The sequence below is a fragment of the Corvus moneduloides genome, chromosome 4 (genome assembly GCF_009650955.1).
Source record: "Corvus moneduloides isolate bCorMon1 chromosome 4, bCorMon1.pri, whole genome shotgun sequence".
Classification (NCBI taxonomy): Eukaryota; Metazoa; Chordata; class Aves; order Passeriformes; family Corvidae; genus Corvus; species Corvus moneduloides.
In genome coordinates, this window is record NC_045479.1 from 242164 (window position 1) to 267695 (window position 25532).

Genomic DNA, 25532 nt, shown 5'->3' on the forward strand with positions numbered 1-25532 from the left:
AGAGTGAGGGGCTTTTGGAAACATTAAGGTTTCTATCAAGGTTAATCATTGCCAGAAGGGCTGTCTTAGTCATTCTGTAGTTCATCACTGAATAAAAACAAGAAATTACAATTTCAGCTAATAACTTGTAGCTTCTGGTTCCTAATAAGTTGAGTTTTCCTACAAAACAAACCTAAATTCTGTTTTTAATTACATAATTGCAAATCCAGAGTAACTGGTTTGGGAGATAGAACACTACAATGAAAATAAAAGGCTACTAAGAGTTTGATTCAGAGTTTTTCTGCTTGCTGACCTTAACTGATGGGAATTAGGCTACATTTTTCATGTGTCCTTCCATCCAAAATGTTTAGATGCATATATAGTTATCAAAGAAGTGCAATACAGCAGCTGCAAACATTGTTCACCAGGTAAAGCAGCTTGTCCTGTCTTTGAAAGACTGAAGAGGATTGGTTTTGGAGGAGGGCTAAAACAGTTCAAACTACTCCTTTTAATACATTTGGCCAAAACAACAAATAATGCTGGAGTGTAGGTTTTTTGTAATAAAAATTTTCCCAGGGACTAGGGAAAACCCCTTATTTTTCTGAAAAATATTCAGAAATTATTGACCTGAGTTTTTAAGAAGTACAGACTTGTTTATGTAATAAATTTCTGTAATAATTTGTATTTGTCTATGTTTGACTGTGGACAGCTGGAAAGCAGACACAAGTGCAAATAATTTAAATGGTAAAGAAATGGGGAATCGGTCTCTAATTAAGGGTTGTGGTATGAAGTGGGCTTATGAATTACTAATTTAAATAACCAGCCTTAGTTCAGTCCTACCTCCATCACTAATGAAGGGTATAGTTAAAAATACAAGTACCTCACAACTGACCTAAATCTGGTCCTCTGGAAGTGCTGCACACACCTCAATTTTGAGGAAAGGCTAAGGCAGCTCCCAACACTAACACTCACCGACTCAAAACAAAGCCTATTGTTTGTAGGGCACTCTGCCCCATTCAGGCACATGGGATATCATTAAGTTCCGTTGGAGAAGCACAAAGGCACAAACATAAGCTTTGGCAGTTGTGAGAAAGAGAGCAATTGCAGGAACTGTAGCTGTTCAGATGGTGAGAATTAGTGTAGCTCCCTTAGCTTCCCTAGAATTATATGGATATAATACACCAGCTGAGGATGTTATTCATTATCTGTAACTCCAGCTGTGCCTGCATGGCTAATCCAGCCAGATCTTTGAGTCAAGGCTTATATGGCATGAAGCATGCTGCATGATATGATATGATATATGATATGATATGATATAATATAATATATCAAGAAGAGACTCATAGATAGTTTCTGCATCAACCATGACTCAGAGCTAAGTGAATATGGCAGAGCAAATAAACCAGGACCAGAGTTCTTAGGAGGGCTCCTAAGTGATCCTAAGCCCACTCAGTGATCCATGTGCACATCAAAAAGTCATTGAAATTATTTAATTGTTGAAATGACCTGTGTTATACAATTTGTAAGCAGTTTGTTATAAGCACTGAACATTCCATATTCAAGCTGTTCTCATTCAAAGTCGACAGCTGCTGCAAGATGGGAGATACTTGATTCATTCCTACCTTATATACAGTTTACTTAACGAATTCTTTATTCAGCCACCCCTTTTCTCCCCTCTCCTTAATTTGCTCTAGAATTCAGGGCAAATTTACAGCAAATATTTTAAAAATAAATCTTCCTATCTATTGTGAGCAAGTGTACAAAGGGAGGGAAAATCTAGGTTCGTACCAATTTTTCTCACCAAGTGAAACAATATGCACAGAAAACCACTGACAACATATTCCTGACTCTATTAGTGAGCCACCCTCATGAAAGCCATCCCTTCATCACGTCCTAGGATGTCTTCTTTCTTGAGGCTGCTGTTGTCAGAGCTGCCTGAACAGTTTGCACTCACTGATCATAGTCTATGCAGGCAACCCCTCTGTCACTTTGCATGGCTCAAAACTTCTGGCAAACTGCACTAAAAGAAGTGGCAAAGACCCTTATGAGCAATTCATAGATGAGTCTTTGCCAAGAGGCTGCAGAAGCATGCTCATGGCTGGTCTATCTGCAACACAGAGGGACCATGTGCCTTCCTGAGGGCGTACATTACCCTCACATCAGTCCCATACATTATCCTGGCCAACTACCCTGCAGCACTGACATAGTTTGGCTTCCCTCCACACAGATCTGGTGTTAAATCTTCAGTGAGAAAAGGGGAAAACACAACGAAAGAAAGGGGAGAAGTAGATCTGGGGTTTAAATCTTATCTGCCAACACTGGCCCCCCCCCTGCCCCCAAGCTCTTCCTGCACCTTGTCTCTGCCTGTCAGTCCACCCCATTCCTCCCTGGTTTCAGCAGCAGCAATTTTCACTTTGTTGGGCTGGGAAGGAGAGTCTCTTGGCTACTCAGACTGTGTTTGCTGCTGGACCAGCAATCCCCCATCTCCTCCACTGAAAGCGAGACTGGACAGAAGGTTTCCAAAGGCTGCATTCAGCCCCCATGCACACTCCCAGCTAGAAAATGTTTACACTGAAAGCCAGAATAAATGGTTGAATAAAGCATAGAATAGAAAATGGGAATTAGATTACCTCATATCCCAGTTCAACTTAGGAACTTCACCCTGTTTACAAAGGCAAAAGCAGTCTCCCTTCAGTTCTAAGCAAATGTTACGCGAGTTCTAACCAAGGTCATCAGGAACTCCACCCCTACTCTAAAAACCACCCCCCTTCTTTGCTAGTAACATTACAGCCAATTTCTCAAACAAATTATCTAAAGCAAAAGATCTTTCCTGACATCTGAAAGTTAGCACACAACATAAACCTTGCTTCCCAGTTTCTGCCCTGACCACTGGAATGTTGCTGCCACTATGAACACTGAGTGTCCTTCAGGAAATGAGAAGCCTTTCTGAATAGTGCAAGACAAGCAAAATTCATACAGAAAATTCTGAGTCAGGGCTTCAGCTCTCCTACCTCTGTTATCTAAACATTGCCAGCAGATCCTCAGTAGAGCCACCTGAAGACAACAAAACACAATTTGGAAGCTGTCAAGCATGAATTCCCTTCATGTGAAGAAGGAATCAGTCCCTTAAAAGGCACTTCACTCTATAGGACAGAATTTTCCTTTGCAACTGGTCAGCACACACAGGGAAAAAAACCCCATTGATATCTCACACCCACTTTATTCCAAGTAAGTAAATAATTTAAAGTAATTAATCACCACCACTCTTAATTTATGATTCTTTTTCCTTGGGATTCCAGGACTGTTGCTAATGGTGGTTATTTAAGGCTTCATGTCACAGAGACGTATTTTCATGCAAGGTTGCAAAGGGCAAAAGAAGAGGAAGGGCAAACAGTACTGTAGAACTTAGCTGACCCAGCAACATGCAGGAACACTGACAAAAATAAAAAGAGGATGTTGAAGGTCCTTCTCCGCTGTGGCTCCTCAGTGATTGTGGAAAATTAACAGAGACACATCCCTGATGCACATCACTGGCTCGTAGGAAAGCAGGATGCTCAGGGTCCTGCCACTGTGCCAGAGGAAAATTTCTTGGACAGTAAGTTTGTCACTTGATGTGCACCTCTGCATCTGAGGAAGAAGCATCAGAGATGAGAACCAAACCCTACAATATCCTGACAGTGTGTGAACAGCAATTAGCAACTCTCTGGACAGAAACAGATTTCCTGGCAGGTCTCATTAATCTCTTTATGCAGATTTAATACTCATGAAAGAAACTGTGTGAGCAGCCAAGAACATTAAGTCTTCTTCACATGAGGTACCGCAGCAAACACTTATGATCAAAGACTGGGCAAAGAACCAGGGATATGCTGCTCTGGACTTCAATGACTCACTGCTGGACTGTGACAGCTCCCTCGTGTTTCTGTTATCCTGTCTGAAAATGAGGGACAGGGGTATTTTGTCCACCTTCCTAAATGCTTCACCTCTGCACCAGAATGTAAACAGCAGCTTGACTTAAACTTACAAAAAATGCACCTTCTAAAGTGGGAGGGAGATCAAATCTTTTAAATCACGCCCCATAAACAAACCTTTTGGTCCCTGCTCTCCATTACAGAACCAGCAGTCAGAAGCCTTTCCCAAAGGCCGACTCAAACCTTGCCGCGCGCTGTCAAACATGCCTTCCTCCCAAAAGCTCCACAGCTTTTCTGAAGATTCCTTCCTGCCTGACACAGAAGGATGAGATTCAGTCATCATTCCGTAGGAGGATGATTGGAACAAGGTGGGAGTGGACTCCAGCTAAGAGACAACCCGTGAAGGAGCTGCAGTTCTGAACTGCCTCTAGTTTTCCTTAGCGGTATCCAGGCCCCTTCATGCCAATATGAACACCTGGATTTAGTGTTGTTCTACTTCCAAGTACTCGCTGATCCATGCCTGGATCCCACAGGTGGACGACGTGAGAACAGAGTGCAACTAGGACTCCTGGGATATCCATCTGTTTGGCACATACCTGCTAAAGCTCCAGCTGGGCAACCCCAGAGTAAACTGAGCTTACCTGATCCTTTTAGGGTGGATGGGAAGAGCCTGAGCAGATGATGGGCTGCCCATCTCCTTGAATGAGCCATTTAGAGAACAATGAGCTTTGCTGGCTAACACAGCTGTGCTTTACATTCACGAAAGCACTTGGATCTGTACATGCAGCATGATCACATTCTGATCAGCACAGAAGGTCCACCTTTGATTCAGATTTACAGGGCTTTCCTCTGGCTATTCATCCTTCCTATCTTCCACAAATAACAGAAGCCTACAACAAACCTGGCACTGATGCTAGGTCTTCACTGTATTTAACTGACAACCTCTGATATATATATATATCTGAGTAAATTTGTATCTTCTGTTACAAAGCCCAGGTCTCACAAAATTGATCACTGCAACTGCTATAAGAGAATGGTATGTTTGGTTGCAAGGCTTTTTGTTTGTTTGTTTTATAAATCAATTGCTTTCTTAAAAAATAAAGCTTGCTTACTGTTTTCTTGCCGTGACTACTGCTCAACAAGCCCACTGTCAGGATTCAAATCTGGCTACTTCTTGGATTGCCTTCCTCCCCAAACATTAGTCTGGCATAACCATAATGGAAGGTAGGACGAACTGGCCAGAAATATCTGAAAAGCAACTCTTTACCATATCAAAGAGCAAGCTTAATTAGTCTAAGGAATCTAAGAATCACACCCTTTTACCTTGAAGAGTGTAAATAGATCTTTCAGTTACAGAGCTGACCTTTATAAAAAGAAAACGGAGTAATGTTCCATCATTTTATCCTGATTACTCTATTTTGTCTTTTATTCTTTTTGAAAGCCTTTACGATTGTCATTGGGAGTGAGTAGAAAAGTGCTACAGGTATGTCTACAGACCAGACTTCAAGTTTTTTCTAATAATCTCTGAAGGCATACATGGGCTGCCAGGACTAGGTGGCCTTGCTTAAGCAGAGGCTGATCCCTCACAACTTAGGCCATTCCATGATTCTGTGAGTCCTCCTCAAGCTCAGCTTTAAAAAAGATTTCAACCCAAACCGCCAAGGTGATAGCTGCTTTCATTGTGTATTTGCAGCACTGCCAAGACTTGGGTAAAGTCACCTCAGCAATGCAAATCTCCAGAAGAATTTTACAAATTACATGCTTAGATGTGGGGATTTAAAAGTCTACCCACAGTGTTTAGCCAGTCTCTGCCTGGAATGGGGTTGGAAAAGGTAACATTAGATGACTCCCTCTTAGTTGGATAGTAAATACAACCATCTGGTATAAATCTACATTACTGATTTACAGCACTTCCTTACTGCGTAGTAAGAGCAGAGACTGAAATTGATAAGAGTCAGATCAGAATGAGGAAGGAAATCTTGACTGAAGTTTTAAATGAGCCACAATATTTTAAACCACAGGATGAACTTTTGCCATGGAAACAGTGACAGGTTCAGCTCTCTGTTCTACACTGTGCTTCATATCAGTGTTACTCAATGCCAACCTGCTGCATGAAACAGGCAGGGCACTGAAAAATTCAGCTAAGAGTATTCTGAGTACAAATTCACCACTGCTACTCATTAGAAACATTGCTCTGGGCATAAACCCAGGCAGAAAGACACTGTCTTGTTTAGAAGTAAGGCCTGTCAAGAGTAGCAGGAGTAATAATTACCACACAAGAATCAACACCCTCCCACAATGTAATAAAATAAGTTTGGAGATGTAATACTACATGTATTTTTAGAGAATCATAGAATGATTTCGGTTGGAAGACACCTTAAAGATCATCTGTTTCCAACCCCACTGCAATGGGCAGGAACATCTTCCACTAGACCAGGCTGTCATTTTGCACATTGTTTGCTATGCTTGTAGAAAAAGCAAAAAAGGTAGGAAAGTCACAGTGGAACATTCTAGTCTGAAAAATTAATTTCTTTTTCCTTCTAAAGTACAAAGAATCCATACTCTTTCAGGCAAGCCAGCTATAGGGGCTGGCACAAATGAAGTTAAAAACAATAGTAAGATTTCCTGTACAAAAATTTCAGAAAGCAGCTAAAATTTCTTATTCTAAGACACTTGAGAAATCTCTTGTGTATTGTTTCAAAACTCATGTGAAACAGACACTTAATTTTAGTGTGCAATTTGACTTAAAGAATCGAACTTTAAGGGTCTGATTTTAGCACCCTTCCTGCCTCAGTGAGAAGTGCACAAGTGATGCAAATGCATAGACAGCTGCCAAAATCAGCAATGCCAAATCTTACAACTGTATGTTCACATACTCAAGGGAGAGTGTTAAAATTACTCTATTGGAGATCTTTTTTACTCCCACTTTACAGCTCCATCTTTTATTAGCTGGTAATAACACAGTTCAACATTACAAGCTGTCTACACACTGATCTAGCTTTGTATTCTAATTTTTCAAATTTTAACTTATGGAAGCCTGATCTTATTTTATGATTATTCCCCAGATATTCAGGCTTTAATTAATGCAAATAAATGCCCTGAAAACTTTAAGTCTCACAGGGATGACAAAACTGACAGGAGGTAGAGCTCAAATCAACATGCCATCCCTTGATATGTCCCTGTGTGCTGATGGAATTCAGGAGAAGGCTTTGTGGTTCTTAGTCAGAAAACAAAACAGAAATTGAAAGAACAGTCTTCCTTGTTTACAAATAATCACAACAGCCTCTCACATCCCATCCTAAAATGCAGACACCTCTGCTGTGTGTTTTCTCCATTTACATTTGGGAGAATTGAAACCACACCAGGAGCACCACAGACAGCAAGACTTCTTTCTTCACTAAACTCTCTTCCCTGTCACCACCATCCACCTTTTGAGGTCCTCTTACCCTCTTGCAGAGGAATTCCTGCTATTAAGGTCTCTGGTGGAAGATGTGGATGAACTGATGCCCCTTTAGGCCACCTGTTACATGTTTGTTTGAATTCCTCTAATCCCTCTTCACCACAAAATCCCACCTGAGGCCCAGGGAAACCATTAGAGGAACACCCTGCAATCACAACTCACTGTCTTGGCTGCTCTGAGACCAGCTTCAGAAATTCAACTAACTCAGAAGAGAAAAAACAAAGATTTCTGGTAAAAAATTCCAAAACTTGTCTTTTTCTCCCTGATGTGTCATTTTGAAATGCTGGCTTCCATAAATATTCTACCCATTTTGCATATACACAACTACCTAATTGTTTATTCAGCTGGCATACAAGTGAAACAGAGACATCTCTACAATAAAATCAGAACATTTCCTCCAAAGACCTCTTAATGAACAGTAATGAGCCTCTGGGTAGAGCTGCTCAACACTTTCTTCTCCCACTTGCCTGCCTCTAGGTTTAAAACCACTTTCTAGAGTGGTCAGAACTAAGCTGTTCACAAGGCTTCTTATGGAACATAAATCAATCAGGATCAGCAACTCACAACTTTCTGAGACAGACTTGGAAATTTGGCTTTCATACCTTGCACACCTTGGCTTTGAAAATAGGTTTTAATCCCTGACAATACTTTTCCCTCAATGATGATGCCATTTAACTTCTTTGTTACCTCCTAGGAAGGGCCTTCTGAGTATGGAGATATTTCTCCCATGTTTAATCATTTTCCACTCTCTTTCTGTGGACTAAACCAAGTCAGAATAACTGATTCCTTCTGCCCTTGATTTCTCCCACCCCCTCACCCCTCTTTTAATACAGACAGAATCATAGAATCATTAAGGTTTTAAAAGACCTCTCAGATAATCAAGTTCAGCCATCAACCACCACCATTTTCACCATTAAACCAGGTCCTCAAGTGCCATATCCATAGATTTTGTTCACACTTTCAGGGATGGTGACTCCCCATGGCTATTCTGTTCCAATGCTTTATAACTCTTTCAGTGAAAAAAAATCTTTCCTAGTATCTAATCTAAACCTCTCCTAAGGCACTACTTTGCTTTTTATACAATCTCCTAAGAACATCTGGAAAAAAGTCCCAAAAATTCTTCCTTAGTGGTTCTGATACTGTTCTGGCTATTTATTTATAAACTCCTGATAAACTTTTCTCAAGATTCATCTACCTTCTGGTTTACCTAAAAAACCCTTAAGTTTGTGAAGTACTACAGTGATTTACACAGGAGAGTCGGTTCCCCTAAAGGACTCCACACAGGCATTTCTCTCTCCATTCATCCTTTCCTTCAGCATCTATTCCAAGTGCTACTGATTCAGCCTTCTCAGGTGGTTATCTCATTCTCAGCAATCTCCAGCTGTTTAATGAGAAAACTGACACTAACGCTTCTGCCTCTGACATCTGTGCTTTAACCTAAAGCTTTTGGCCTGCTATCTATAAGGATAATTTCTACACTCGTGTGCCCATCTCCTGAATTTGCAGGTTTTCTTTAAGTTTATGGGATCACATAGCTGCAGATGCTGCAAACCGTGAAAGTTATTTAGAGACAGGAACAAAAGAAAAAGTGGGAATGTCACTGTCTCAGTTTTGAAAGACAGGTGTCTGCTAAGGAAGGCAGAAGCCCCCCTTGAAGTGGCAGATATAACCCCTTTTCCCTCTAAGTTACTACATTTTGAAATCAAGGGCCTTTAGGCAAAGATGTGGGAAATAGGAATAACAGTTCTTTACTATATATATATATATATATATATATATATATATAACCAGTCAAACAAAACAACAAGAACTATGGCAGTAACAGCAAACAATCACAAACCCAGCCCCAGCCTTCTCGGCTGTCAGGCCCTTTCCCCTCGGGTGCAGTTCCGCTCGCAGCCGGCAGGGGCGCTGGCAGCTCCCGGTGAGCAGGGCAGGTGCGATGGTTCCCCCGCAGCTGCAGGGGGCGCTCTGGAGCGAGCTCGGGGAGCACGCGGCACTGGTGCCCTGGGATCCCGGGAGGGATGGAACAAAGGCTTCACAAACCCCTGGGCAGCCGATCCCGGGCTCTCGGGAACAGCAGGCTGGAACGACAGGCTGGAACGGCAGGCTAGAGCGGCAGGCTGGAGTGGCAGGGACGAACACAAATCCCGGGTGGCAGACGAGATGTATCCAGATGGGAAAACCCCACGGAGGCCCAGGCAGGCAGGGCGAGCAGGGCTACAGCGTAGTGAAAGCTCAAAGCAGCAGCGGGGCAGGGCAGCCACAGGCCGGCCTCCAGCAGGGCAGGGAAGGCGGCTTTTGGGGTCCCGGCGTTGTTTCCAGCAGGACGAAAGAACGGGCGAAAGAAAGAAGCAGCAGCTCCTTTCTCTGCAGCTTCTCTCTCCGGATGCTCAGAGCGAACTGACCTCACACCCAGGTGTAGACAAAGGAGTAGCCAGGCCCGCCCCACCCCCCTTTTTGTCTTTCTTAAGTACAGCTATTTGTCCCCTAGCAACATGCCTATGGGAGAAAATTCCTTTAACAGGAAAAAAACCTAAAACTAAACTAAAACCCCAACAGTCACAATCTGGCAGACTACAGAGAAGTAGCAGTATTCTGTGTTCTCATTATCTGCAGTCCTTCAGATTGCAGAATGCCTTGTATCTTCATTAAAAAAAAAAAAAAAAAAAAAAAAAATATATATATATATATATATATATATATATATACACGTTTGCTTTCCAGTCAGTATCTGAAAATATCCAAGAGGTGCAATACTGGTAAAAAAAAATCTAGGTTAACGTCAAAGACTGTAAAGAAAGATTGGTTACTTAAACATGGATTAGCCACTTAAAAATCTTTGGAGATGTTACTCTGAAAAAACTTGGATTGTCCATACAAGACACTAAAGTATTCCAATGACTTTGAAGATATTAGTCACATACTTAAATATAAGGCACTTGATTACGCTATTCCACATATTGATAGTAGGATTTAGAAGCTCTCATATCAAGTCCTACTGCAGGAATATAAGGATGAAAAAAAATCACCTTAATTAAAAGCATTATTTTCTCAAGGACATATATAGTTTTCCCATTTCACAGACCTAATAATGGAAAATCAGACAGCTGGTTGTCTCTCTGTTTGGTAGTGCTGGCAGACTCTTGGATACAGTGGTCTGAAGAAGACACCAGGAGGTAGGAGAGGGGGGAGGAATGAAAAGCAACAGTCTTCCTGCCATAGCTTGCCAAGAAAATGAAAATGTGTGAGACAATGTTTTAATGAATATCCCCACAGATGCGCAAGCATTGGTGATTTTGTTAAGGCAAAGATTTTGCAATTAAAGTGTCATTGACAATGGAGATAACGATGATTATCATCAAAATCCCAGACAAGAGACTTACAAATGCATGTGTAGAGTAAGGCATCCTATTCCTCTCCAATCCTACAATAAACACACAGTAGAATTGAAATTTGAGGATATTTCAATCACAAATCCAAATGGATTATTTTAATCCTGGTATCTTCTATCTCTGCTTTATGAAAGCTACTAATAAAACATTTGTTTTTGTTTAAGAAAAAGCATCAAACCATGATTTCATGAGATCTCATTTATAATTTCCCATTTCATCCCCACATCAATTTGTCCTTTAAATGACTGTAACATGGAGAATTCTGTAGGTTCTCTGGGAAGTTCATCCTAACATCTAACAATTGCTTTTGCTGATGAGCTAACATCCCTAAATGTACCCTCAGAAAACTCTTACTGCTCTCCTCAGCCTTTCCTTCTCCCTTCTTTTCTCCTACCAGATTAAACAACTTTTCCTCCAAGTTCCCATTTCCCTAACCCAAAATGTCACCCCATTATTTTTCATCTCAGCAACAGCACCTGACCTTTCTCTTTGGAGCCAATGGTGCATTTTGAGACACCTCTAAACCCAACAGTACTTTCCTTAGGGCTGAGGGTTCCTGGATCTTTTTCTTCCTGCTCATTGCTGTATCTTGTGGTTAAGAGCGGGTGGATAAGAGAGTAAAAGCCATTTATTTAAATGGGGTCAAAACATGGCTATAATAGCAACAAACTGTTCCAATCAGAGCAGGACTTTTTTCCAACTCGACATATTTCTGTTTGTCAGCTAAGAAAATACAAAAGCAAACCAGAAATTCTGGATGTTTTCTTTCCTGGCCCTGCCTTTGGTCTGGTGGTAGCACTGGGCTAGTCCCCTCCATCCCCATGTTTCGCTTCCTTTTCTGTTTAAACAAGGACAAAAATAGATGTTGTTCACAAAGAGAAACTAAGGCATCACTTATAAATGTAAAGGTTTTTAAAGAAACTTTGTATTAGAGGAGGGAAAAAAATTGATTACCAACAAATGGGGTTTCAAGCAACCTCCGTATCACAGTCTTGCCTCTTAAGAAGTACTTCCCAGAAATATTATCCCCTTGCTGTTGGCACAGAAGTTCAGAGACTCTTGGCAGAAGAACATAAAATGTGAATTAAAAGAATTATTCTTATAACTTTGGACTTCTTCTCAGTGAAATAATCTGAGATATATTTAGACACCAGGAATGAAAAAAGAACCTCTATATGAAGTATTTAAAATCTAGTGACTAATTGACTTTACAGGGAAAGATCTTCTCATTATCTGACTTGAGCACAAAGGACAAGATAAGCATGAAAGGTTTTCCTTCAAGAACATATTTTGTGGGTAGGTTTCTATCTTTCTTTTTCTGCTCTTTTGCAATTACCAAATATTAATGTAACTACCCAGGAAAAGAAGATGTAGTTTTTACATGGAGACACAGTAAAGAGGAATTCTCACAAACCATTTTCATGAGCGTAAACAACAGGCATAATACTGTACATTTGTTGAATCAAAGATGAAGGAAGCTTTTATCAAATTAAATTACTGCTTCTTTTTATTCTTAATGGTCTAAGTCAGTTGGATTCAGAGATGTCTTCAGGACTGAATCCAGGCAAGATTATGAATTGCCTCTAAAATGCAGGGACACCGGAAAGCAAATTTAATCCCACTCAAAAGCCCTGGGAACCTAATAAACAGCAGCAATATTTAACTGGCATTTCCAAGCTGAGAGGCAGAATCACTGCATTTGTTAGTCTTTAGTCTAATTCCTTCATCATGCTTTAGTTCAAGACACTGGATGCAGCAAACCTTGTCAAATATCACAGGGATCAAAAAGGTGAATTAATTTACTGAAAGAAAAATGTTCCCATTCAGTGACGGAAGTTCATATTTCCACACAGGCCAGAAATACACAGCTCATGGATAAAATACTCACCAGTAAACATCAGCAGCTGGTCTAAAACTCCCTGAATGCTGGGAAACATCTGTTCGGAGTATTTTATCCATGTCATTGATGATATAAGTGTGCATAGGTTAGACAGATAAGCAGACATGGCACTAGAAAGGAATACTGCTGCAAACAGCATCTGTTTGCAGATTTAATTAGAAGTTTAGACAAATTATTATTGTATGACATTTGCAAGAGTTGGTGAAGATAAGAAATTCATAAAATTTGCTTTTCCTAAACAGCCCAGATCCAGTGACTTTAGAAACAGATAATAATCCACATCCAGAAACTCTTGTATTTTTTCGTTAAAAATCTTATGTCATTGGTCAAAAATCATCACTGCCTCCTAAGCATTTTTATGTCCACTGACTCGTCCCTCTCCACAGCTGTAGAAAACTGTTCAGAATACAGAAACAACCTCTGTAAGTGACATAACCTTGTTGATTTTTCCCAGAGTCTTAAGAATCGCTGTAGGCACATCACAGGTCTTGCTACCACACTGCCTCTTTCCTAGAAGGGACTTACAGCAGCTACTCATGGAAAGAAAATAAAATCCAGGACAACCTAAAATAAAAAAAGTGGTTCCATGCAGACAAAGCGAAGCTGAGTAGGATGGTAGGGGAAAGGACTGAGAACATCAAAGATGTGGGATTGCAGTCCCAGAACAATACTCAGGGCTAGAGGGTGGGAGAGGTCACCCTGGCCCCAGGAGCAGCTTTATGCAACATTTCAATCCCAACTGCAACCTCAACACCGGCTTTGGCAGACAAGCTAAGTTTTGAATGCAAAGTGGAAAAAGGAGTCACACAGGAGTGAAGGACTATGAGTTCCAATATTAACTGAAAAGAGATGCCTGTGAAAAACTTTAGACAAAAAAAGAAGCTGGGACAGTCATCACACATCCTCTTAGACAGGAAGATTTCTACCACAGTACATCTATTGTCAGTTCTCCTGTATTATACCAATTGAAGTTAGGGTAGGACATTCCCCTAACCCAAATGGGTAGGACATTCAAAGGGCAGGACATTCAAATCAAAATCAGAACAGAGCAAAATATTTCACGAGTGAAAACTGTACTACCAGTCACATTTCCTGTTGAAAACAGAGTAGGAACTTGATCTCTACATTTTGCAAAAAGCAATGTTTAGAAGTAATTTTTAAAGTCAATATACTCCTAGATTAAGATAGTGACTCTTCCATCCTAAGGTGCTAAATTGAGAGGGAAATGGTATCTCTGCAATAATTACTGACAACAATTTGATTTTCTAAAGGCACTTATTCTGGTTTTAGACCACATAGGAAATTGCTTCCACATCCCTGGTATGAAAACTTTGCCCTACTCAACATGCGTCACCATAAATTATCTGGTAAGGGTAAATCTTTTAGAAACCATTAATAGTGTTGCAGGACCAATTCACTAAACCTGCCATAAGACACTTGAGAGATAATTGAGATGCCAAGCCTCATCAATATCAATATACTTCAAGTAAGGACAAGAGGAGAGGAAAAGAATGACAATGAATAATTCCATTATGTGATGCTACATAACTCAAAGCATACGAACAGATGCATCAGTCACAAATCTGAATGTCTTCGAATTTCATGAAAGTCTGGACGTATAAGCAACCTTAATTCCTTAAAAAGCTTCTTTCCATAGGAGTGGTGATAGAGTTGTAGTCTTTTTTTTCTATTTTAACTTTCAAGATATAACCTTTTTTCCCCCATGCTAACTTAACATGCAGGAGATAAAATAATGACTTTGGGCAACACACAGGAAACACCAGTCAATTATTTAACAAAATTTTAAAAATTAATACATTTCTTCCTAACCAGGCAGAGGAAGCAAAGCCTTAAAGGAGGCTTCTGCCAATTTTCAGTGCTATGAATTTGTTACATGTCATTCTCAGTTACTGGTTGTGTATCTCCCCCTAATCAATACACATGCACATATGCTCTACAATACTCTCTCATCCAAGGTCTTGCATCACAGTTACTGTCCACTCCCTTTGAAAACTGACATTAATCACAATACTGTTTTCTTCCTCTCTTTTTTCTTATTTCCCACTGCCCTCCACTCCTCCTTGTGATATCCACCCCTCACAAAGTAGCACCTCACTCTCTCCATCTGCTTCTTCAACCATGTCCTCATTCTATCCTTCCGATCTTGCTCCACAGTCTCTCCAGTGTAGCTCCACAGTCTCCTCAAAGCATCACTAAAACTCCTTTCCTTTTATGTTCAAAAATAGTAACTACAGTCAGCTTTCTACTGCAGGCCTTGATGGAGGGGAGGGTGCAAACCAAATATGCCTGAGTTAAATAATCCTCTGCCTTGAAAACTGTAAAACCCTCTGCAAGCTTTGTGTTTCACACTGCTCCACTTCATTTTCTCCCAAATGCCATGGCCAAACTGATCTTTCCTTGATGGGATGTTCTGGCCATTTCATTGCACTTCATAAATCAATTAGCCATCTGCAAACCACAGGATTTTCAGATTCCCTGTCTTCAGGTCCACTGCCCTGCATAACTCCCTGATTTTGCCTCGCACTTGGTGCCATCCCCTGCCAATGGGAGTTTGCTTTGATCTCATCCCACAAGCATTGCTGTGCCTTCTCTTACTCAGGCACTCTCTGCTTGCAATCAGCTCTTGAAGCTCATTATTACTCCATTTCCTTCTTGCTCGCCCTCTCTGTTCTACTCTGTCAAAGACTGTAATCTCTTCCCCACACAAAACTAGAGAACCCTTCAATTCCTGAAAGAGGAAAAATATTACATTTAAATACCCTCAAACATCCATTTCCAAGCCAGTGCCTTTCTTCTTTTTAAAACACCTGACTTTCTACCATGTATTTAATTTCTCTGCTTTGCTTCCTTTCACAATCCATCACCTCCCAGTACTCACATTATACATTTCTTTATGCCTGATAATTTCCTGCTCATCCCCTTGGTTTATATTTTTTCTCTTGTGTTTTCCAGTGAACATGGCAGGTTACTACCAGACCTTGTTTTGTCTGAGAACAAGCTACCTAATTCCAGATGATAAACAAAGAACATAGCAATTAAAATTCAGGAAGACAAAATCAGAGAGATAGCACTGACATTTTTTTCCCTACTCCCTCTTCCCCACTCTCATCAGTGACTGACATTTGGAGAATTTCAACCAACTCTAATAAACAACACAATTTGTCCCAGTTTCCTAAGAAAGTGAAGCTTGTATGATCACACCCTGCCAAGCAGTCCTAACCCCTTTCACACTCTGTAAGTCAGTATCAAACAAATAATGCAAAGACAGTGAGAACCCAGAGGTTATCTCTGCTGAAACAAAGAGAAACCCAAATTAGCATCTTCATTAACTGTGGGATGCAGCAGTCAGCTGGCCTGACCAGCAGAGTAGGATGGGGCACCCATCAGTACATACTTCCCTTACTTTCCCTGCTTATACTGAAAGGATCAGAGGTTTAGTCTTTAATTATTTCACCTAACACCAAACCATTGCCTATTTCACCTTTTCCAGACCCCCTTCCAGGATCAGATTATTAAGAACACAACTCTGATGCACTGATTTTATAACACAGATGAAGCATTTTTCTTTTTGTCTATCCCTAACCAGAAAAGGAAAAATATACTCTCTACCTTTTCTGAATTATACTGGGATTTGCAGTCACCAGTTGGGTTTTGGATCCAACGTCCTTGCTGTATTCAATGGACAGAGGAGGAAGGTTGCACCTGCACACAAAGACAGTCGAGGTTTTAAATGACATTCAGGACTGATAGGCTTCAGAAGATGTAAAAATGCTGTATTACTGGCCCAGGCTACAATTGTTCCCTACTGCACTGCACCTATAAGCATTTTTGTACCAGACTGTGGGGAAATAGAGAAATAAAACCTTTTGCAGAGATGAGATCTGTGTAGCTGCTAAGCAGAAACAAAGGCATATACTTGACATTTCTGACAGGCTGAAAGGCTGTGGAAGAGGCTGTTACTATCTATAGAAAAACTGTCTTTTAAAATTCAAACTCTTTTAAAGTTCTGGTTTTCACTCTGTTTTGTCTTGTTTACCAGTATCAGGCTCCAGATTCATACTACCATTCTGTGGTATTACAAGCATTATAACTGGCATTTTTAATATTACACTGTGGGGTACCATCCTCTTGTAGAATTTACCAAGAAAACACAGAGAAAAAACAATTAAGTGGCTTCTTAAATATGCATGTGTCAGTTCTGCTCACAATCTTGTTCTGGTGGGCAGGGGGATAATGGAATAAAGCCAAAGCAATTGAACAAATTTACTTTGGGAAGCAGAGAATCAAGACTCAAAAAAACCAGAGCTAGAGGGAAACATCCACACTGAACAGTCCTAAAAGCTCCCTTGTAAAGACCTAAGAGAAGGAGGAAGGTGCAGGACATAAAGATACATTCAAACAGTATCCAAGCCTATGCACTGCCCCAAAAATTAGTCAGGAGAAATCTACTCAATACATAAAAATTACACTAAGAACTGGTTTCCAAACATTTTTTTTATTTCAGATTTCTCCTTTAAAACAAAGACATGAACAGTATTTGGAATGCTTAAAAGGCACAAATGAAACCATGATTCTCAGAGACAAGCAGAACTTGGAATTTTTTTCAGAGAAAGGCTTTTTTAGTTGTTTATTTTGTTGGGGTTTGGGGTTTTCTCTCTGCAGTTTTTGTTAACTCAAAAACCCCCAAACAAACAAAACAACAACAAAAAAAACCCCAACCAAAACCACAGCGGTGCTATATCAGCATCTATCTGCATATAAATACCAGCTCTCAAAAGCTTAAATTCTCATAATCAAGAAATGCCAAGGAAAAGGACAGCAATGTCCAACCTACATGGAACATAGATGAATTCAATCACATTCACCAAGAAACACAAAATTTCCAGGAACATTTTCTCCTTTTCATGACTATATTTGTTAAGATGTGTACAATGTATTGAGATTTCAGTCAAGAAACAGCTTCTAGTTTGCTCTACCACAATTTAAGAGAAGCTAGAAAATTTCAAAAGAAGACAGAAAAAAATAATCAAAATAAGAGGTTTCAGAAGCTGCAATCATTTAAAAAAAAGAAAAAAGAAAAAAAAAAGAAAAAAAGAGTAAGGCTACGAGCATAAGGAAATTTTAATTCTCAGACATAAAAATGATAAAATTTTAATGAGAAAGTTTCTTAAAATAAAGTAAATAAAATAAAAGTCAAACAAATGTTTGTGAAGAAAGATTCATAGGTGATTTGCCTTAGGGTAGAGAGGTGGCTTAAATACCTCTGGCAGGTCACAATTTAATGCTCTCTGCTTTGAATAAACACAAGTTCATAGGGCAAGCTTTTAAAAAACCATTTTTGGTTGAAGTTTATTTAAAAGCACTCTGAAGGACTAAGATCTCACCCTGGTTTTTTATCATCTCAGCATCTAAATAATGAAAATTCTTTCATAAGCCAGTCACAGATGCATTATTTAAAGACGTCTAATTCCTTTCATCAGTAAGTCTGATTCCCACCTTACTCTGCAGGAAACATTAAGAAATAGCCTGAGTATCCAGAGGAAACTGCAGGAAATCAGTTGCTAGACCTTCCCAATTATTTTCTTGGATAGGTCAGCAGAGTGCTGAGTGTTGTGCAGGTGAGGAACACACTGAAGCACAAGACTCATACCAAGAAACTTTATTTTTAAAATTCTCTCACTGTTCTATCTGGTACTGAGAAGTAACTACATGAAAAATAGTTATAAACATGGCTTAGGACTACTACCTAACATTTTTCTCTTAAAATAAGCATTAGCATGTGGGGAGGGGGAAATAATTTTTTTCTTAGAAATAAGAATTACAAACTTGAAAATCAGAAGAAGAGCCCATTATAAACACAATACCTAAAACATACAGACCATGTGCATCTTTCTCATTGCAGATGCAGCTTGCTATGCCTTAGGGGCTGAAAACTGCTGCTCTTTTCATCTCTTTGTTGGAACAACTGTGTTTGTAGAAGATACTCAGCAACCAGATGAGTTTAAACTCATTAAATAACCTAAGCAATTACAACATATGACTGCAGCCATCTTCTCTCATATGACAAAGCTTATGGAAATACACATAAGTGAAATCAAAACTCATGTGAAGGGAATTAAAAAACAAGGGCAAAACCTGGCAGGACATTTCACACTGCAGAAATACTTTGAAGGTTTTACACAAATTTCTTTTCCAAAAAAATGAAAAATGTCATGGAAGTCACATTGTGCACCTTCTCTCTTAGCTCTCATTATAGAAATCAGATTTCAAAAAAATCAACTAAATTCTGTTTTTTCACCCACTGTAAAAATATTTTCTCCCAGCAGTGTATTAATTTGTAACCCAAAAGAACTGAAACATTTTCCATAAATATGATTTCATATCACTAATACAACAGAGCCTGCAGACAGTGACTGGGATTTTGCAGGATTCTCCCTATCACTTATTCCTAAATCAAAACAAACTCTGTACATATAATGGTTGCTTTACCCTCCCTACAGAGAGATGGGTTTTTGTGATCAAGCTAAAATAACTGCTGTTTTCTTGTTTTGTTTTTAAACTTGTTGTTTTTGTAACTTTGCTCCTACAGCATTTCAATTTCTAGAAAATATAACCATGGCATATACACTGCAGTTTCTTGTATTTAGTCGATGGAACACCTAAGGAGTTATGCAGTAATGGCAATCAGAGTGCTGCCCTCTCCCCCTGTGCTTTACATCTTCTCTTCTGTAAATGCTCCAAGTATATGTTTCCCTTTGCCGTTAATGTGTTCTATTTCTTTGCTTTAGCAGGCATTTAATAATGAAGGCATTTTTGGTCTTTGAGATGCAAACCAGAAATTACAGTCATGGTTTAGAGCAAATTTGTATGGTTTTATAATAAGCCATCAGGATCTAATAAGGAGACTTATAGTGGGTGTTCATTATACATCCCTCTGAAACCCAAAGACGTTCCCATTCTCATCTCTTTTGGAGCATTCCTCCAGTTTCTCCCCCACAATGTCTCTTTTGTTCATGTTTATCAGGGAGGTACTAATTTCTGGCTTTCTTCCTTAAGGATCGCAGACCTAGGAAGTGCCAAATTTAATCACGAAAGCAGTAGCTCGTTCGACATCTCTCCTGACAGGTTCTTCTAAATCAAGGAAGGCTGGAGGGAAAGGAAATGTCAAGAATCCCAAAAACCTCACATCAAGGGAAGAGGTTTGGCCTTTCCTCAGACAGTCAACCACAGTTCAGTCTTGAGGGAAGAAAAACACAGGAAGATTTTAGCTTGTACCAACTCAAGCCTTGCCCCATAAATCAGCCCCTACTCATGAGTTCCATGGGTTGCACAGATGGCATTTTGTTTCAGAGGACAGAGCACAGAGCAGGATGAAGCACTCTGGCTATCACTGCATAAATTATGAGAAAAGCAGCTCCTCAGTACCTCCCTGAGACACTGCACAAGTTGTCATAACTTTACTGACCAGCAAATTGTCCCCACACCCCATACCCCTTTGTAGAACCAAGCCAAAACTCCTTTTTTTTGCCTCTCCTCACACTTTGACCCAAATTGCTTGTGAAAAGGATCCTGCAAAGGCAGGGCAACAAGGCAAAATATCATTGATTAATCCCAAATGAACAGCTTTGAAAAGTCTGAGGCTTAGCAGCAGGAAGGGGGGACAATGTGTCGTTAGGTTTCTGTCTTACCGCATGACAAAATCTGCTTGATCTATTTGTTTGCCGCAGCCACTCTTTTTCAGGATCCCACCGTTTCCCACCACGGAGCATTTCTTCAGTGGCAGCTGGAAGGGAGTAGCCTAGCAACACAAAACAAGGACCAGTTTTACAGAGGAGAACACAAACATCTTTGTAGCAGCCACTCCTGGAGAACCCAGGGAGCTGTTAGGGCTCAATGACAAAAAGAAAAAGGAGAATTAGGAGTGAAGGAAAAAAAAGGTACAGAAATTAGCTGGTAAGAGCATGTAGAACAGGTCTGATCCCCACTCCCAAAACCAGGACACAATAAACGTGATACAGAAGATGGTTTTCTGCAAAACCAAAACTGCCTGAAGTCCTGATGCAGACACTGACCAAAGTCGGGCAGTTCGCAAGCCTTCCAGGCAAGCTGCAAGACGGGGGAAACAAGACAACCAGGAAAACAGGAAAAAAATAATCCATGAAAGGGAACTTCCTGAGCTGATATACAAAAGACACCTCTGGGGAAGAAAGGAAGGGAGGAACAGGGAATGCTGTGATGACAGAAGTGCACTGGGAATCTGGAGTCACCTTGGCTCTCTGGATGGTTGTGTTGCTGGGACAGGTCAATCCAAAGCCTTAGGCAAAGACATTTGGAGCTTGACAGCAGCTCCTTAAACAGCCAGTTGCCCAGACACATAACAAATTCGTATTAGTATAAATTAAAATTAAAAAGGGAGCATTTTTAGCTGAGGAGCTCTTGTAGCTGCTTAACCGGGCATGAAAGTGCAAGGTCAAATGGTCACGGGATCCTGTGCACCAAACACAGTAAAATATTAGATCTGTACAGTCCTCATTCCAGAGGATCTCAGAACTGTGGATGGGACATGTTCCTGTCAGCCTCAAGCCTTTTGTGAGCTTGGGGCAGTCATTAAAGCAGCACACAGCACTTCAGAGCAGAGCAGCATATGAAAAAAAAGGTGGTGAAGAGACGTGAATTTAAAGCAGTGTGATTTAGTTACAGAATGTGATTTGTCTACAATGCAGGAGTTAAAACTCTCCTCAAGCAAAAAAACTGCGCAGGGAATTTTATTTATCAAACTTGTCAAAGCCTGACTTTGCAACAGAGACAGGAGTTAGTGCACAGGCCTCGGAGAATAAAGAAGCCACGGAGAGAGAATGCAGCATCACAGAACAATTCGCTCTGGGTGGCCTCACTTGCACGTACAGAGCAACATCTGACATTGCATCATATATTCACCAGGCACTACAACACAGGACATGGTCCAGAAAACAGACCCAGTATTACAGCACAGACTCTGCATTTTTAGAACTTATTCCTGCCGTCTTATCTCTCTTCTTAGATTTACTTGCTTTGTCTACTTTTCGCTGCAAACTAGACGCTGTTCAGTCACAACCTGCTTTTTAGTGAAAATACTAACTCTGGATTAAAATATGCTTGTGTAGAAAAGTAAATTTTAGTGTCCTGAGACCCAGCCATTGTTAGAAATATACTAATAGCACAGCAGAGCAATACTGAGTATGCAGCTGCATTCTTGTCCTGCGTCTGCCTTCTCAAGAACATTATTTAATTTACAGTTATTGAACCAGGAGCATATCTTGAGATTCAAAGGACATCTCATCTCTGAGGTGACCCTGATCAAATGAGAGCTCACATTCTCTGTAATGGGGTGGGGGTGGGAAGCAGAGGAAATGTAGACTTGGTATGTTCTGTAAGTAACAGTACCTTTCTTATTCAAGATACATGAAAGCTCCTTTCATGACAGCTGGTTATACAAGGGCTGTGCCAAACCACAAAGGCAGCAGATATTAACTCTTGCTTTTAAGAGTAGTGGGCACTGTCACATAAATTCTGTGCCTTTAGACCCCCCAAACAGACATTTAGCCAAATAGACATTTAGTAGTTACGAAATGCTTCCAAATTCTGTGAGCTTCTGCTCAGAGATGATAATATCAGTTCTTGTTTGCATACATACTTTGGTTTCCAAAATCTGATGAAGTTTTAAAACTCTTGTCCTTCTGTTATCCCGAACACTGGCTTGCTACCTTGGTGTGTACAGAAAATTCCCACACCAAGGTGAGGTATTTCTATTTTTTATTCTAGTTTGTGCAAAGTAGGGAGCATGGTGGGAACCCATGAATTGTGTAAATATACACAAATTCTACATTTTAACAAACAAAGGCATCAACACACATTGGTTCCAAATTACACTCATTTTTAATTAATCAAACCCTTATTTGCTACTTATATCTCTTGCTTATCATTCTAATTTTTCTTCACCATATTCACTGCTCAGTCCTGTTGACTTCACTCCTGGTGGCTCTTATCCAAAGAGCCTATTCATCTCAAATAGCACTCCCTTTCCCTTAAAACAAAGGATTATCCAAGCCTGTAAATTTCTAAAAGTTTCACAATGCAACTACTTAATCACACCTGCCAAGCTATAGCTACTGATTAACAGCAAAATAATTCCCAAGTTTCATTCACATCTTGGACTACGTATCACTTCAGAGAACCTAAGGAGCAAAACAACAAGATCAGGGCTGATGAGGTGATGTGAAGGAGCCAAAGGAAAGTAGAAAGGGCAGATTATATCATGGTTGTCCCTCTGCCTAATCTGTGAAGATCCACTCACTCTATGGACACAGGAGGAAAACCAGGCTGAACACAGTTCTCTGTGGAAAGCCACCATGCCCACAGACACTTTTGTCTCCCCCAGAAAAGTACTGAAAATTCAGGACATGACACAGACATCACAGTCTACAGACCACCCTTTAGCTTAAAATGGTCAACGGTCTATTTTCCAGAAGACCAAACTTACAAACTTTCCACAGACATTAAGCAAAAGACATCATTCCAGTGCCATTACCAGCATGCAGGGAGTTGCAAAGTCCAAAGGATTAACTGTCTCTGTTGTTTGGTGGCTTTCAGGTGCTTTGAGCTTAATGAAGAGCAATTGCTGAAGCCTGCATTTGTTAACCTGCACATGACTTCTCTTCAGACGTTCAATCACAAATCTGTGTTATTGCTGTGATTGCAGGGACATTCCAGGAACTCTTTGTCCAAACAAACACAAACTGACCTGTCACACAAAAATTATACAAGTCCTAGACTCAAGTGTTGCCCATAAGCAACTATGAAACATATGGCTCCTTTTTCTCCGTCTACAAAATCTTCTAATGCTTTCCGATTTTACCTTCCACATCACAACACTTTGCTAGGCAAATTTTCAGTTCATAGTTGACAGCGTGTAGATGCTCACATTAAAGGGACCCAGCTGTCATTTATGCTAAATGGTCCCAAAAAGCTCAGCTGTTTTTCTCCTTAGAATTCTAAGCTAGCCGAACAAATGCTGGCTTTAGGCAGCATAGTTGTAACAAAAGCATTTCCACTAATATTAGCTTCCTGAAACTCTGTTATTTTCATTTGCAACACATATGTTATTTTCTTCATTCATAAAATTTTTATGAATGGCCAGTGTCTTGTGAGTGGACTGGAAAAAAACAGCCTCAGTTTATTTAGTCGGATAGAGAAAATATACAAAAAAATATCACCAACTTATCTCCATTATTAAGCAATAATTACCATATAATTTACAAATACTTTAAAATAGTAACACCCTTCATACTGGAAATAAGCAGGATGAATTCCCTTTAAACATAAGTCAAGTAATTTAAAAAGAATTGCATAAGGCATTTTTTTAAAAGGCATCTCCCAACAAAACCAAAGACAGGAAGGCCCCATTGTCTCATTTTCCCTTTTGTAAACAATGAACCTCTACTGACAATCAGTGAAGGTGTTCTAGCTCATATTCATGTAAACGAAAGAAGAACCTGCACATCCCCCTGCAAATTCAATGACAAGTAAGCACACAGAGCAATAGATTAAAGACTCACAATTGAATACGGGACTAATTTAACAAAGCATCTCTCAAGCAATTCACTGATTAATTTCATCATTCATCTAAGTAGAAATAAATCACTGTCATCCATTAAAAGAACATTACACAGTACTAACAAAAAATAATTTTAGATAATGCTACTCTAAATCACTTTGATTTCATTGTTAGGTTGTTAATGCACTAATTTTTTGTCCACTCACTGCTGAAGACTTTAATCAGAAACCAAGTTCTTACTGGAAAAACAGGAGAAATTACTGTATTCAGCCTCTGATTTAATGCTGAAGATATAAAAATAATTGAAAACACTGAGAACATTAATTAGAATAATTTCTCTTTTAAATTAACATTTTGAATTTGAAAGAGATGCTGTGGTTTTGCTGTTCCTTTTGAGAAGGTGGCATCCTGAGGAGAAGTGTGGAGTTCTACTGAATTTCCTAAGGAGCCAGCAAAACCCTGAGAGTTCATGGTGGTTTTTCACACTGTCAGATGCTGCAGGGTGGTACAAGCTGCTTCTTCATTGTTTACAAATTATGTTCGGTCTGATGCGTCCATCTATTCTACAGAACTATCAAGACATGACAGCTTAACGACAAAAACCCACCAATGTCAGGGAAGGCATATTCCCGATAGGGGAATGTGTGGGGTGGCTGTGGTTCTTTCCATTTCACTCACTTCTCTCCAGCCAAATTCCAATCATCCCTACCCAGGTGTAGGAGTCCAGAGCAAGGAGTGACTAGTGACAGCAAGGTAACAGACACAGAATCACAGAATGGTTTGGGGTGGGAAGGACCTTAGAGATCATCGTGTTACAACACCTCTGGGCAGGGACACCTTCCACTAGACCAGGTTGTTCAGAGCCCCATCCAAACCTACCTGGCCTTGAACACTTCCAGGGATGGGGCATCCACAACTTCTCTGGGCAACTTGTTCCACTGCCTAACCACCCTCACAGAAATAAATCTCAAATTCCACATATCTACACTAAACCCACTCTCTCTCACTGGAACAGGTGGGGCTCTGATTAAAATGTGATTATTACAAGAAGAAATGGTCACAGTGACTATGAAAGGAGATAAGGAAGAGAGCCTACATTGGACCTCCAGCTACCTTCTTCAGTTTATTTTGTCACTACCAACAAGTACATGTTGAAACCTGAAGCTCACTGATGGTACAGAAGAAAAGTTGTCCAGGTGGGATTAGCTCCTCTGTAGGTCCACATAACTCAGTCATGACAGTGGTGTCTATTCAGCCCTGAAGTAGGATTCAACGT

At 40.1% G+C, this 25532-nt stretch overlaps 1 protein-coding gene across 2 annotated transcripts in view; it reads right to left on the reverse strand.

The window, feature by feature from the left end:
• The window catches only part of ST8SIA1 (ST8 alpha-N-acetyl-neuraminide alpha-2,8-sialyltransferase 1), a 123654-nt gene that overhangs the window by 45315 nt on the left and 52807 nt on the right, over window positions 1-25532 (reverse strand). Inside the window, exons 3-4 of one of the 2 annotated variants that reach the window (XM_032105415.1) lie at window positions 20352-20461; window positions 16273-16365 (exon numbers count right to left, since the gene is read on the reverse strand). In XM_032105415.1, coding sequence (XP_031961306.1) covers window positions 16273-16365; window positions 20352-20461 — 203 coding nt within the window. The remainder of the gene's footprint in view (window positions 1-16272; window positions 16366-20351; window positions 20462-25532) is intronic. The other variant, XM_032105416.1, reaches the window with a different exon arrangement.